At 46.3% G+C, this 13,063-nt stretch overlaps 3 protein-coding genes across 3 annotated transcripts; 2 read left to right on the top strand and 1 right to left on the bottom strand.

The window, feature by feature from the left end:
- Positions 1 to 1,820: 1,820 nt before the first annotated feature.
- On the top strand, positions 1,821 to 2,825 carry ATNIH1004_010915 (putative catechol dioxygenase; the record flags this gene model as incomplete). The annotated part of the gene is made up of 2 exons (XM_033575483.1): positions 1,821 to 2,071; positions 2,138 to 2,825. 2 exons carry the CDS (start codon positions 1,821 to 1,823, stop codon positions 2,823 to 2,825), a joined length of 939 nt encoding a protein of 312 aa, XP_033421338.1.
- Positions 2,826 to 4,093: 1,268 nt separating this feature from the next.
- On the top strand, positions 4,094 to 4,735 carry ATNIH1004_010914 (uncharacterized protein; the record flags this gene model as incomplete). The annotated part of the gene is made up of 2 exons (XM_033575482.1): positions 4,094 to 4,327; positions 4,403 to 4,735. The coding sequence occupies 2 exons, from the start codon at positions 4,094 to 4,096 to the stop codon at positions 4,733 to 4,735; spliced, it is 567 nt and encodes a 188-aa protein (XP_033421337.1).
- Positions 4,736 to 9,111: 4,376 nt separating this feature from the next.
- Positions 9,112 to 12,437, bottom strand: ATNIH1004_010913 (putative MFS transporter; the record flags this gene model as incomplete). The annotated part of the gene is made up of 6 exons (XM_033575481.1): positions 9,112 to 9,652; positions 9,704 to 9,937; positions 9,993 to 10,835; positions 11,104 to 11,368; positions 12,093 to 12,228; positions 12,291 to 12,437. The coding sequence occupies 6 exons, from the start codon at positions 12,435 to 12,437 to the stop codon at positions 9,112 to 9,114; spliced, it is 2,166 nt and encodes a 721-aa protein (XP_033421336.1).
- Between the last annotated feature and the right edge of the window lie 626 nt (positions 12,438 to 13,063).

The raw sequence follows: 13,063 nt of genomic DNA, 5'->3' as shown, positions 1-13,063 counted from the left end.
GGGCTTGCAATATATCTCAGGGAATACGAGATTGTTGAGATACTTCTTAAAGCTGGAGCTGAAAAAAAAAAAAAAAATTCACCGCTACTGGTATCACGGTGATGATGATCTTATAGCATTCGCTAAAGAGATAGTAAAAGATAAGTCCCTGGGGTCGCTTCTTATTGCGCACGGTGTGACCAATAATGGCGGTGATGACTGAATCATCCCCAGCCAATATGTGAAATGGTGGTTTTCTAGAGACTGCTGCCTTTGTATTTTAGTTCCGAGACCTCAGTGCACATATTGGTTTATGCTGAAGTACCCTATGTCTATGCGCTCAGCCAAAGGCTATGCATACATTTGGCAGATCCTCCTTAGAATTACGAACGTCAACAATTTAGAGGAGCCATTACCTCTGTTAACTACTCGCTCTACTCGCTCTATGGCTCAGCTTGTAGTCAACTATAAGCTTCAGTTGATTAGAACGTGCTGTTAGCAAAGCGACGAGACTTTACTATCGTGGCTTTCACTGCTTATCTCTGATGCATCTTTGGGGTTCTATATATTGGTTCAACTTTTGTCTCTTAGTTAATTATTATAGTTCGTTAGACATGCTACTGGAAAATTAACTAATTAGGTGGACTTTCGGAGATTGGTTAGGTAGGTCGCGGTTCTTCAAAATATTTACCCGTTCGTCAAGGTAGACGAAAGCATGCTTCGAATTCTGCAACTTTTAAACAACAGAGTATATATGCAGAATAACAATCCAGAGCAACAACAACAACCCCCTTATATACAATATTGCGTACAACAAGGACTTAAGCCAACGGCTTCTTGAACTGCCTCTGCCTGGGCTCCACCTACTCGTAGATCACAGACGATTAGGTCTCAAATTCGGGTTGAAAAAGCCATCCAACGTCCATGACAAAAGTGGAAAAGCATATAGACGTAATGAAGGAAAGATGTCCTTGACCAGTTTAGAAGTGTTAGCCTGTCCAAGCACCATAGTGTAGTGTAGCCGCAGCTCCAATATTGGATGAGGCGCAAACGGTTGCAGTAATTATCATATGGTAGGGCGGTCGGGAGAGTGGCAGGAAATATCCCACCAATGAATGGAACAGGTGGATCCTGAGGCAAATAACGCCCCATGTAACCCCACACTCCGTAATAGAGAAAATATCGGGATTTGGGATCCGATAACCCCTAGCGCCTTGGCGAGAGCTCAGCGCCCCCTTAATTACTCTCCCATTCCTTTAGATAGTGGTCGCTGAGAGAGCACGTTGGCTAAGTAGTTGAATCAGTGGATTGCTGTTAATACCGTAATAAAGATCGTAAGTAGGCTACTGACGTGTAGCTGGTATAGTGTTCTTCTGCCCACCATTCCTTCCCCTCAGCGAATGATAATGAAATCCCCGGACGGTAGAAAATCTTACCCGCGGCTAAAAACTATTCCGGCCGCAGTTGCGCCTATCAATATCGCGTCGAATTCTGGAATCAATTCATAGAATCCAGGTGGCATGGTTGGCTAAATATGATTTGCCGTAACTCGGCTGCGTGGCCGACGTCAGAATAGACGAATAGATAGATCAGTCCATCATTCCACATCAACCTACTCTCTCTCGGCATGTAGCGACGGTTAGTTTTGGTGTTCACAATATTACATTCCCCTAGTAGTAACGGGTAGCCGAAAGATTTGCCGTCGCTGTACTTTTCCTTTAGAATGCGCCCCTCGCTCGTCCGTGGACGTGTATATAGACCCCGGAAATCTCCCTCTGTTTCCTGTCCTCTACAACTTCCCCAGAAAGTTATTTCCAAACCCTACTACACATTACCTCAAAATGTCTACGAGTCGCCAACTTGACCCCAACTTCACTTCCTACGTTATCAACGCCATGGGGCCCAAAACGCCCGAGCGCACCCGCGTTATCTTGGGTTCCCTGATCAGGCACATCCACGACTTTGCTCGCGAGGTCGAGCTCACCCCTGCTGAATGGATGCTTGGGGTGGAATTTATCAACTCCATCGGCAAGATCAGCACTCCTGTTCGCAATGAATGTCACCGCATCTGTGACGTCATCGGTCTTGAATCGTACGTCTGCAAGGATAAACACAATCCAAAAAAAGAAACAAAGAAAGATAGCTGACACATGACCAGTCTCGTCGACGATATCGCCAACAAAATCGTCACCGAACAGGGAGTATCTCCCACGTCTAACGTCATTCTTGGTCCCTTCTGGTCACCTAATGCTCCATTCCGTAACCTCGGCGACAGCATCATCCAAGACCCCAACCCCAACGGAAAGGTCACGTACATGCATGGTGTCCTCAGAGATATGGAGACCGGACAGCCCATTGTCGGCGCGGTTCTTGATATCTGGCAGGCCTCGGCCAACGGGCAGTACGACTTCCAAGATCCCAAACAGAGCGAGAACAACCTCCGCGGAAAGTTCCGGTCGAATGAGAAAGGGGAGTTCTTCTGGTACTGCTACCATCCGACTCCTTACTCGCTGCCCACCGACGGGCCGGCCGGTGTGCTGCTCAACCTCATGGATCGCTCCCCGATGCGCCCGGCCCATATCCATCTTATGATCACCCATCCCAACTACGCCACCGTCATCAATCAGATCTATCCTAGTGATGACCCCCATCTCGACATCGACTCGGTGTTTGCGGTCAAAGATGATCTGGTTGTTGATTTCAAGCCCAAGTCCGGCGATCCGAAGGCGCAACTAGACCTCGAATACAATGTCAACATGGCTCGTAAGGAGCACCATCCCAATCCGAACTCGGCGCCGCCTGTTTCTTCGTTTGAGCGGCATCACAAGATCAGTCAGAAGTTATAAACGGCCAGCCGGAACATATTTGAAAGATTGATGTTACGATGTGATGTACAGATACGCATACCTCTGGAATTTTCATTCTTAGCGCCCTGCGGATGGGACGACTGATGGATGATTTTCTTCAGCTGAGTTTCCTGATGTTTTTGATATTACGTACTATGGTGGATTCGCATTGCTAGGGAGGATTCATTACTCCATCGATAGCGTGGATTGACCGTTCTATGCAACACATTTCCAGTCGAATTGGTCTTGCTTATGATCACAGCGAAGGAGTTAGGGAATTGATATGCATGTCTTTCAGTCCGTCTACTGTTTCCGAGACTTGATTTGAGGGCATATGTGTCAGAATATTGCGCAATTCATTGGAGCCTTATTTTCTGGACAGCAATAAATCGATCAGAATTTTGACTGTGAATCTGAAATGGACGTCTGTACAGTTAGTTATTATATGTCAAATAAACACATGTTGTAGAATCAAGAGTCTATATTCCTACTTATCCTGTACAATCGGAGCCGCCCGCTACTGCTTGTTATCTATTATCTAATACTTTGAATTAATTTGCTAGCCATTCTGCAGTACTGACGAATATGGAATGAGCTGGTGTACCTACCGAGTACAGCCTCTTGCAATGCATTAACGGACGGCTGCAGCCAAGTAACTATTATTGTAGACAATAAAATTGCTCATTTTTAGTGGGGGTGGGGTCCTATCAGCAAATTACTCTTGATAGTAATCCTAAAACACGTTGCGACTAAGAGGTAATCGTGATTGCCATAAGTGTAGTGTATGCATCCTACAAAGTTGATACGGCAAACTTCCAAATAATTTCCCACAACGTGTGTATTATATAGCTGCCACGTTTGTTCAGTACTTTATAAGTAACAAATCGAAGCTAGCTAGTATTCTTATCGCCGGCGTGTAGCATAGACTATCCAGATCTTAACGCGGGAGGCCGATACAGAATTGCCTTTCAAGGTCACTATATCTTCAGTGCCGTATTAGAAAGGAAAAATGCTTGAACAACTAATTCTATTCTAAGTAATGTACACTCCAAAATAAAAGCAACGGCACGCTTAGGAGTCTCCTGCAAAAGTATACCGGCCAGGGCTGATGCCATACCATGACGTCAAGACTATGCCTCTTCAGTCATCTTGATTTCATGTCTCGACTTTCCAAACAATATCTGATATCCAGTCGGCAGAAAGACCGCTTACTTCTACAAACTACACGATTAAGTTTCAGGTACTGAATATACAGTGTACCTGACACCATGACTCCCCGCATCAGCGACACCATAAAAGAAGACCATCGCGAGATCGAAGCAACCTACGACCGCATCATCACCTCCTACGATCGCGACGAACAAATCCGATTCCAGAACCTATTCACCTGGGAACTGGCCCGTCACTTCGTCGGAGAAGAACTAATAATCTATCCAGCATTTGAGAAACACATTCCGGATGGCGCCTCCATCGCTGACAAGAACCGCAAGGTCCATCAACGAGTAAGCACCTAATACATACCACCATTGTAAATTTCTCAGACTCGGACTAATCGGACTAATACTAATCCACCGCAGGTCAAAGAACAGTTAAAAACCTTCCAGACAATGGACCCCACGAACCCGCGATATATTCCGACTATCAAGACCCTGATGGAGAATCTGGCACCACATATTCGGGAAGAAGAGGACAGTCAACTGGGGGCATTGGAAAATGCTCTCTCCAGTCATGATAGTGAGCATATGTCGAAATCGTTCAATAGGACGAAGATATTTGTTCCCTCGCGTGCGCATCCGGGAGCCCCAAGTAAACCGCCATTTGAGACTGTTGTTGGGCTTCTGACGGCGCCGGTGGATCAGTTGGCCGATCTGTTTCGGAAGTGGCCTCATTCCAAGGGCATGGAGACATAATGTGTATTCCTTGTATATGTTTCGCATTGAAGCTGTATAGCCGGGTTGGGTTCCAGAGTAATTGGTTAGGTCTAAATGCCACTCGCTTGCCAGTTACTTTAAATCACTGGAATCAACGTACTTAGCTATATGACAAAACAGGAAATGTCGACTACCTTGCTTATCGTATTAACTAGTACCCCATGAATGCTTGAATTGATTCTTCTAATCTAACAGGATATAGTGCATCTAGACCACGCTTGGTCTAACTGAGTTGTGAACTCGACGAGGAAGTCTTGGGAAAACCAAACTGGTTTTAGGACACAGGTCGGATGAACATGGATCTGCAAAGGATCGGAACAGGGACTGTTGTCTCAACTGGTTTCGGCGAAGCTACACCTGAGAAGGACGAGAGAGACGGCATTTCACCATTACTGAGTGGTTGTTTAACAATGTCGTTCAAAAAGTAGGAAAGCGGAACATGCTGGAGGAGAAGGGTGTTTTTCAGCATATTCCTGATGCTCGGATTACGAGGGTATATGATATTTAGTATTCGAGGCTATATTCATTCTTTGTGCAGCATATAGTTTTATTTTATTCGTAACCACGGATATCCACGAATTTCACAGCTATTCGCTCCTTGCATTCCTTCCAAATTGGGACGTCAATGACTTCGGGCTCCGTGTTGGGCACTGATTTGCCAGCAACTTTTTCTGATAACAGCCTTCCACCTGTCAAGACTACCCAAAAGTCTGCAATAATAGCTCTTAGGGATAGCCGTAGCACACTTTTAGGCGGCGTGGGTAGGCCCAATGTAGATATCAGCCTTCGAAGCTGCTTAAGGTTCCGAGGCGTTTTAGGTGCTGAACTAGTTGACCGATAATATTCTCGTATCCATTAGAACAGGCAGCCTGTGAGGCATGCTGTCCATCCTGCGTATTAGCATTTGCCCCATACTGTAACAGCATTCGCACAATCCTGGAGCGTCCTCCAGCGCATGGAGCGTGTAGAGCATTACCATAGAGTCCATTATGAGTATTGACATTTGCCCTGTGTCCTAACAGCGTCTTCACAATAATATCATGTCCTTTATACGCGGCAGCCTGTAGAGCACTGCCGTATAGTCTACCCGGAATATTGGCATTTGCTCCGTACCTTAACAGCATCTGCACGCCCTTTTTATGCCCTTGTATAGTACTAGCCATTAGGGCATTGCTATACCGACCCTCTGAGAGTTAATGTCCGCTCAATGTGTCAACAGCATCCGCACACTCTGGACGTGCGCTTTGGAACACACAGCTTGTAGAGCAGTTCCATACGATCGACTATGAGTATTAACATCTGCTTTGTGCTCTAACTGTGTCCTCACAGTATTATCATGTCCTCTATAAGAAGCATCCTGTAGGATACTTCCATATGGCCCACATTGAGCATGAACATCTGCCCTGTACTCTAACCGTATCTGCATAATGCCATTGTAGCTTTTGGAACAGTCAGCTTGTAGGGCATGGTTTCCAGCCTCAGTGCTAACATCTGCTCCATTGTCTAACAGCACCTGCACGGAATTATAATGCCTATTGGAACAGGCTTCCACTAGTGTATGCTGTCCATTCTGTGTATTAATATCTGCTCCGTGTTTCAATAACATCTGTACAATGCTGTCGTATCTTTTGGAACAAGCAGCCTGTAAGTCATGTTCTCCAACCCCGGTATTTGGGTCTGCTCCGCGCTTCAACAATAGCTGCACAATATTATCATATCCTTTGGAACATGCATCCCGTAAGGCATGCCCTCCTGCCTCGGTATTGACACCTACTCCTTGTTCCAGAAGCATCTGGAGAATGTCGCCATGTCTTTTGGAGCAGGCACCCTCTAGGGCGCTGCTACAAACTCCACCCAGAGCATTAGCGTCAGCTCCCTGCTGTAACAGCAATTCAGAAATAATGACCATTCAGAGACGCCCATATTAACGCATTACTCCGAGTGCCATCTACTTGATACATTCTTTCTCTATTACCCGCGATTAGACCTGTAGAATAGCCTTGTGTCCGTTAAAAGCTGCCAGGTTAATTGCATCCATTTTGGGATCTCTTCCAGAAGGCATTACTGCCTTCCAAAACATAGGAAACCAAAGTGCAAATCGGGAGGTAGCTGTGTCATATAAGCGAAACAATAGATCTGTCAAGCCGCTTTGTAGTAAAAATGGTAAATTCCAGACATGATCAGGCCAGTGCTGTGCTGAATATGGCAAGAGACTTCGAAAATCGTTTGTTTTGGGCTCTTTATAGTTCTTTAAATCATCCATCAACAAATATCGAATACAGATGTGTGCCAATATTCTGTCTGCCTCTCTTCCGTCACAGCAATATAATACATTGGGACTTGTAATCCCTTTCTTCAAGAGAAACTCTCTGGCTGTTCGATGAATAAGATATATTTTTGGATTGTTGATAAAGATAAAGAGCCCACGTAATCGGCGTATCTTGTTATCGAGTGCTATGGATCGAGCCCAGCCCCCGCTGCGGTTCTTGAATCAGGGCTAGTAGCCACACCCAAGGCCATAGCCATTTCCAGTATTATCAAGGGGCGCCATGCGCCCATAATAATTTGAAGAATTTTCTTTACTGTACCCTCTTCCGCATACGGAAGCCGAGCGAGGATCCTTCAAATGCCGCATTCACAGATGGAGGTACAAGCTGAATACATCCTTAGGTAGACGAAGGCTGCTCTGAAAAGTAGTACAGATGTCATTAATAGCCAGATATAACCAAAGATACGTGCGATGGTCCATTTAAGGAAGCTGTTTCTCAAGTTTCTGTACTACATAAGAGAGATATTTGATGTTTCGGCCAGCTCTTTTACCTTAATCTTGACAACAATATCAACCTCATTGTGAATTTGGTCATTCTCCTGCTCACGTTGGAGATGTATCTGGGGGAATAAACCTCTGATAACTTGGAAACAGTTCCGTATCTCATCATATGGACGGCTGGCTACTAAAAACTTTAACCAGCTCTTCTGGATTAATGAAAGGCTTATAAAAATTCGCGAGTCTATAAATAAGTTAAGTCTGGTCGTCGAGCACATCAAGCACAAAAATAGTTTTGGATGCTGTAAGATCTGACGTTGCTGCTCTAGAGATCCGCCAAAGCTCACTAACCTCTTGCTGAAGCTTGGTTCCGTTCCTTCTCCAAGAAGGCATTGCATGTTGTAAGAGACTCGGCTGTTGGCTAAAGGGATGATAAGTTATCGCACAAAGGGCTGTAGCGAGGTTATTTTGCTCCTCATTATCCTTTTTTTTTTAAAAAAAAAAAAAAAAAAAAAAAAAATGGAGCAAATTGAACCTGTTGGAATAGTTGCTTTAAATTCGTCAATAAGAAATTTGTCCAGGACAGATTTCCCACAACCAGGGTCGGCTGATATCCAGAGAATATCATTGCAGGAACTATTCCACCAGCGAAGATAACATGGATTCCGCAAAGCCCATTCGCATGTGTCTGGTGCTCGATCTGGATTAATATCCTTTTGCTGCTCATAGTTTGATATTTTAAATACTTGGTGACACTGTCGTTGCTGATTAGTCTCTAGCCTCTATTTCTTTGGACATTTATCAAACTTTTTGCTGTAGCCAAATGGTCATATTTAATTTGGAGTAATCGATCACTCTGTGGAATGGGTCGGCCGAAGGCTTTCTGTGTCCGTTCGGTTCTCCCGATAGCGCTTTGGAGATATTCCAGGTACCGGTGATTATCAGCTAATTCGGCAGCTCTCATCACATTAATTCCGTCAACAGCGATCTAGGAGGGCTGTTCAGGGACCTGGGTTGAGAAATAAACTGTTAACTCTAACCTTCCCCATATAGGAAGTACGCCTCCACATGTGCGTCCTGGACAGCTAGTCTTGCTTTTGTGCAAATATCCAGTAAATTCAAAATCTAGCGTCTGCAAAATCCCAACGTTGTACGGTGATATTCAAATATGTATCTGCATCTAATTCTTTTGGATTGATAATTTCCTTCCTCAGCGTGGCGATATGGATTATATTTCTGGCTATGTTGAGTAGCGAAATTTCGTACCTGGCACCATTAACAATGAAATATTTTTATATTATAACGACTACTGTATTTGTGGTTGTTGGCCTGGTGGGCCGTGCCGCGGATTGTGAGATATAAAAGGATACTGGTCGTGACAATTTACCATCCACCAAATGATAATCAAATTAATATAATCTTCATTTTTGTTGAATATTAGTAGTATCCATTCTACCGCTATTTATATATTCAAATCTATAATCTACTTTTAGCCAGCTTTAAAGATGCTATGACATCAGGTCGTCTATATGCAACGCTCAATAAAGCAACAAGCACGACATCATTCCAATCATGGATATATCCTGAATTACTCCCTCTTCAAACCAACCTTACCTGCCTTGCGCAATCCACAGAACCCAATAAGTGTACAGAGGACCATAAACCCAAACATAGTCCAGAAACTCGCGCGATATCCATCCATAAGGGCCTTCTTCTCCTCTCTATCCGACTTATCCGTGACAACTGTTGAGACGACCTGCAGCACGGCCAGTCCCAACGCGCTACCGAACTGAGCACAGGTATTGAAGACCGCACCCGCCAGAGCCTGCGTATGATCGGGAAACACATCCGTGATAACGATAAGTCCCACGGTGAAGAGAGCGTCGAAGCTAACTGGTTGCAGGAGCTGCGCGATAAATGCATTCCCCCAATACGGCCAGGAGGGCTGAATAACAGCCATGAGTAAGGGGGATCCTGCGCAGAGCAAGGAGGTGATAGTGACGATCCAGAACGCGGGGACCTTGTGTACGAAGATGCCGATGACTAGGTTGAGTAGCGCGCCGACTACGAGACTGGGTAGGATGCGGATGGATGCTTCCAGAGCGGATAGGGATTGGACTTCTTGGAAACTGGGACGGGTTAATAGAATACCGGGAGGAAGAGACGGGGATTGGGCTTACAATAAGCTGGCGAAGAGTTCCATGGAATTGAGGACGGCGTTGGATACGGCAACGGTGGCGCAGATGCTGGAGAAGGAGGTGTTCTTCCAGACGGAGTTGGGGATCAGGGCGGGTTTATTCCGCTTGACCTGGTAGTGAACCCAGGCAATGAAAGATGGGAGAGCAGTGGCAGCCAGACACAGGATGACAACGCACTCGGCAGATTTCATCCGGGAGGGGTCGGCGCTCACAATGCTGTTCTTGGGTTAATTCTGGAGAATGTTATGATACTTAGGATAGGGGTACGTACGCAAGGAGATAACACAGTAACGCCATGAATGCAGAAGCCAGAACAGCGCCGATCCAGTCGATCTTAGTCCGGATATTTTGGACGCGGTCTGCGTATCGATGAGCGTTGCTCTTGGGTAAAGACCATAGACCGATGACGGTGAAGAATAGAGTGATCCCTCCCGAGATGTACCATCCAGCTCGCCAACCGATGGTGTCGATTAAAATGCCACCTACCACCAGGCCGAGGGAGAAACCAAGAGGCTGACTGAGGCCGATGCAGGAGAAAGCAAAGTTCCGACCCCTACCATGAGGCAGCAGCTGCGTGATGATAGAGACTGAAGAAGCCAGATGCAATGCGAGACCGACCCCCTGGAGGGCTCGGAGGACAACCAGCTCTGAGCCATTGCGAGCCAGTCCTTGACCGATCATTAATGCACCGCTGGCGAGAGATCCGACCAGCTCCACCCATCGTGGGCCGACAGCATCGGCGATGGAACCAGCCAAGAGAAGCGTAGACGCAGTCGCGAGACTACCTACTGACGATGGCCAAAATGATAAAGACGGGGGCAATTGCAGATCCTTGGTGATGGTGGGCAGACCGACGACGACCAGACCGTTGATAACGCTAGCGGTGAGGGTGACGACGAAGAGCTGAATCACCACCACTATCTGCTGGAAACGGAATTTCCGAGATGTGGGCAGTCGCACATCTTCCGTGGAATTGGCCCGATTGTCCTGCAACAATAGCGAGTCGACATGCGTCGTAGTCGTGACCGTGGTAGTCGACATGTCACCGTCTTGCAGGGCAGAAAATCCTAGCGAAATGCTGGATTTCAGGGCTCCGTCGGCCTGAGGAAGGGATCTGAGGGCAACAACGCAGGCTTTTCTCTTTTCTTAACCGAGACGGTCGGATTTCTTAAGTAAAAAAAATGTCAATTACCGCGGGGCCTTAATTTTCTGCCCCACGTACCCAGAATGTGACTTTTCTACTGGCGCAGGCTCACAGGAAGCTTGGCTATCTCAATATCATGATGATACACCTACCAGGCAAGAAGCCTAACACTCGCAACTCTCCGACTACTGGTGCTTCTCGCAACACCATCGTCTCCACGCAGAGCAATCCCACCCACAAGTACCCACGATGAGGGCGTAGAGAGGCAATTCGCGGGTATAGCCGGGCCAGATCCACCTGGGATATTATGGCCATCCGAAACTCGGCCAAATTTGCCCCCACTCCGATTCGGACCCGGGATGGAGCACGTCGTCTCATTCCCGCGTGTTTTGGCATCATTCTCACCCAGTTGTTGGTAGTGAGACTCGTGTTATGAAGTTCACCATAGTGAGTAATTTGCAGCGAGGAAGACGCCGTTCCGTAAACGCCCCATGATTGCGGATCTGCGCAAGATATCAGGAATTATGTGATGCATTCAGTACGATGGTTCCATTAATGTTTGTTCTTGCTGACTAGCTCTAGGTACCTTGGTGGTTTCAAGCGTTTCCACAGCTGTCACGCACTGAGGATATGGTATGTCTGATTGCGACTCCAATCAAGCATCCCCGTTCCACCTTGCTGTATCAGTGAAAGCTGGGTTTGCATTATTTATTTCATCATGGCCTAAGCAAAGCCATTTGCCTTTTCTTGTCTGGATGTAGCTGATTCCACACTTCTACCCAAGCCAGCATAGAACCCCGCGATGTTGATTCCATGATATCTTCTACTAGAGGCTTCTTAGCTAGCTTACTAATGACTAGTTTGAGTACTGTTCTGACGTATCTGCTCTGTATCTCTTGCACTGCTTGTGTTGCTGTATTTTCTGCCTGTGCCGGTTTGTTCTCTATTCTTATCAAAGTACCTAGCGGGTTTATTTGAAGGATTTCCTGGACCTACCACCCCAGCTAGGGTTGCACATATTTAAAGCCTTGCAAAACGTGCAACCCAACTCTCTCCCACCTATGTATCTGTCTGGCTTGGAGCTTTGTAAGCCTCAGGGTTGCGGGGGTACACTTGAAAAAATTATAGCGTCCTTCAAAATTGAGATTATTTCGTATAGAAAAGATATCAAAATGCATGCATCCTCCATCCCTAGTAACACCTGGAATACCTCGTTCTGAAACTCACACACTGTCATAAAGTCGAGAACATAAATCACAACTATTCCATTGCAGACTAGAGCACTGATGATTAGTTCGAACTCCCCGCCAGGACCATTGCCGCCAAATTCAAGCTCTGAACCATAGCCAGCATCGCCAGCAAACTAATAACAATCTCGTCCTTGAACATCTCGTCAAGCTCTCCCACCAGCTCAAATGAACCAACCTCTTGATTAGAGAGCAGTTTATTTCTGAACCTGGCAATCACAGCATCATTTCCGCCCAGCAGGTTATAGTCTCCTGTCAGCGCGCCATCTGCCCTCCATGTCAGATTGGCATTTGCGGCGGAGCTGTTGAAGTTGTATGTTCGCATGATGGGACTTTCACATTGGAGGAGGACCTCAGTGCCATGGACATTGTCTCACTTGTAGACTGAGGATTTTGAATGCTGCAGTGCATATACCGGTGGGAGAATCGGTATTCAACTCTGCTTTTGCGGAGTACTGCGGTAGAGGGCTCCCTATCGTGCGAATCATCTCCATCTGCGGAGAGTGAGAGCTGATTTTGACTTGATAGAGAGGAGTGCGATCATCGGAGTCCAATAGACTGAGGAATTTTCCACTGTAGTGGATGTGGATCATCTGGATGGGCGTAGACATCCTAGTAAATGAGTAGAATGTCTGTCGGGGATTGAGAATGGAGATAGAAATGGATTTATTCGTCAAGCAGCACCTTGTATCTTATATACATTTGATCTCCAAGATCTTAGGGCTGCTGATCTGAGATTGGATTCGCCCGTTCGCTCACCCACCAATCAAAGAAATCTTTGCTTCGCCCCCAACTCCGACGTCTCCTGACGACGTTAGTTGCGCTCTGTTTTATCGGCTCTCATCCTCTTTCTCTGGAACGATGGATAATAGCCTACATCTGCCCCATGGCGAAACAATCACGTAGAGGCAGAACCGGCTGCATAACATGTCGGTAGGCACCTCCTATCCG

The sequence above is a fragment of the Aspergillus tanneri genome, assembly GCF_003426965.1.
Source record: "Aspergillus tanneri strain NIH1004 chromosome Unknown AapTan_8_pilon_pilon_pilon, whole genome shotgun sequence".
In the NCBI taxonomy this organism is placed as follows: Eukaryota; Fungi; Ascomycota; class Eurotiomycetes; order Eurotiales; family Aspergillaceae; genus Aspergillus; species Aspergillus tanneri.
This window is presented reverse-complemented; position numbering and strand designations above follow the sequence as displayed.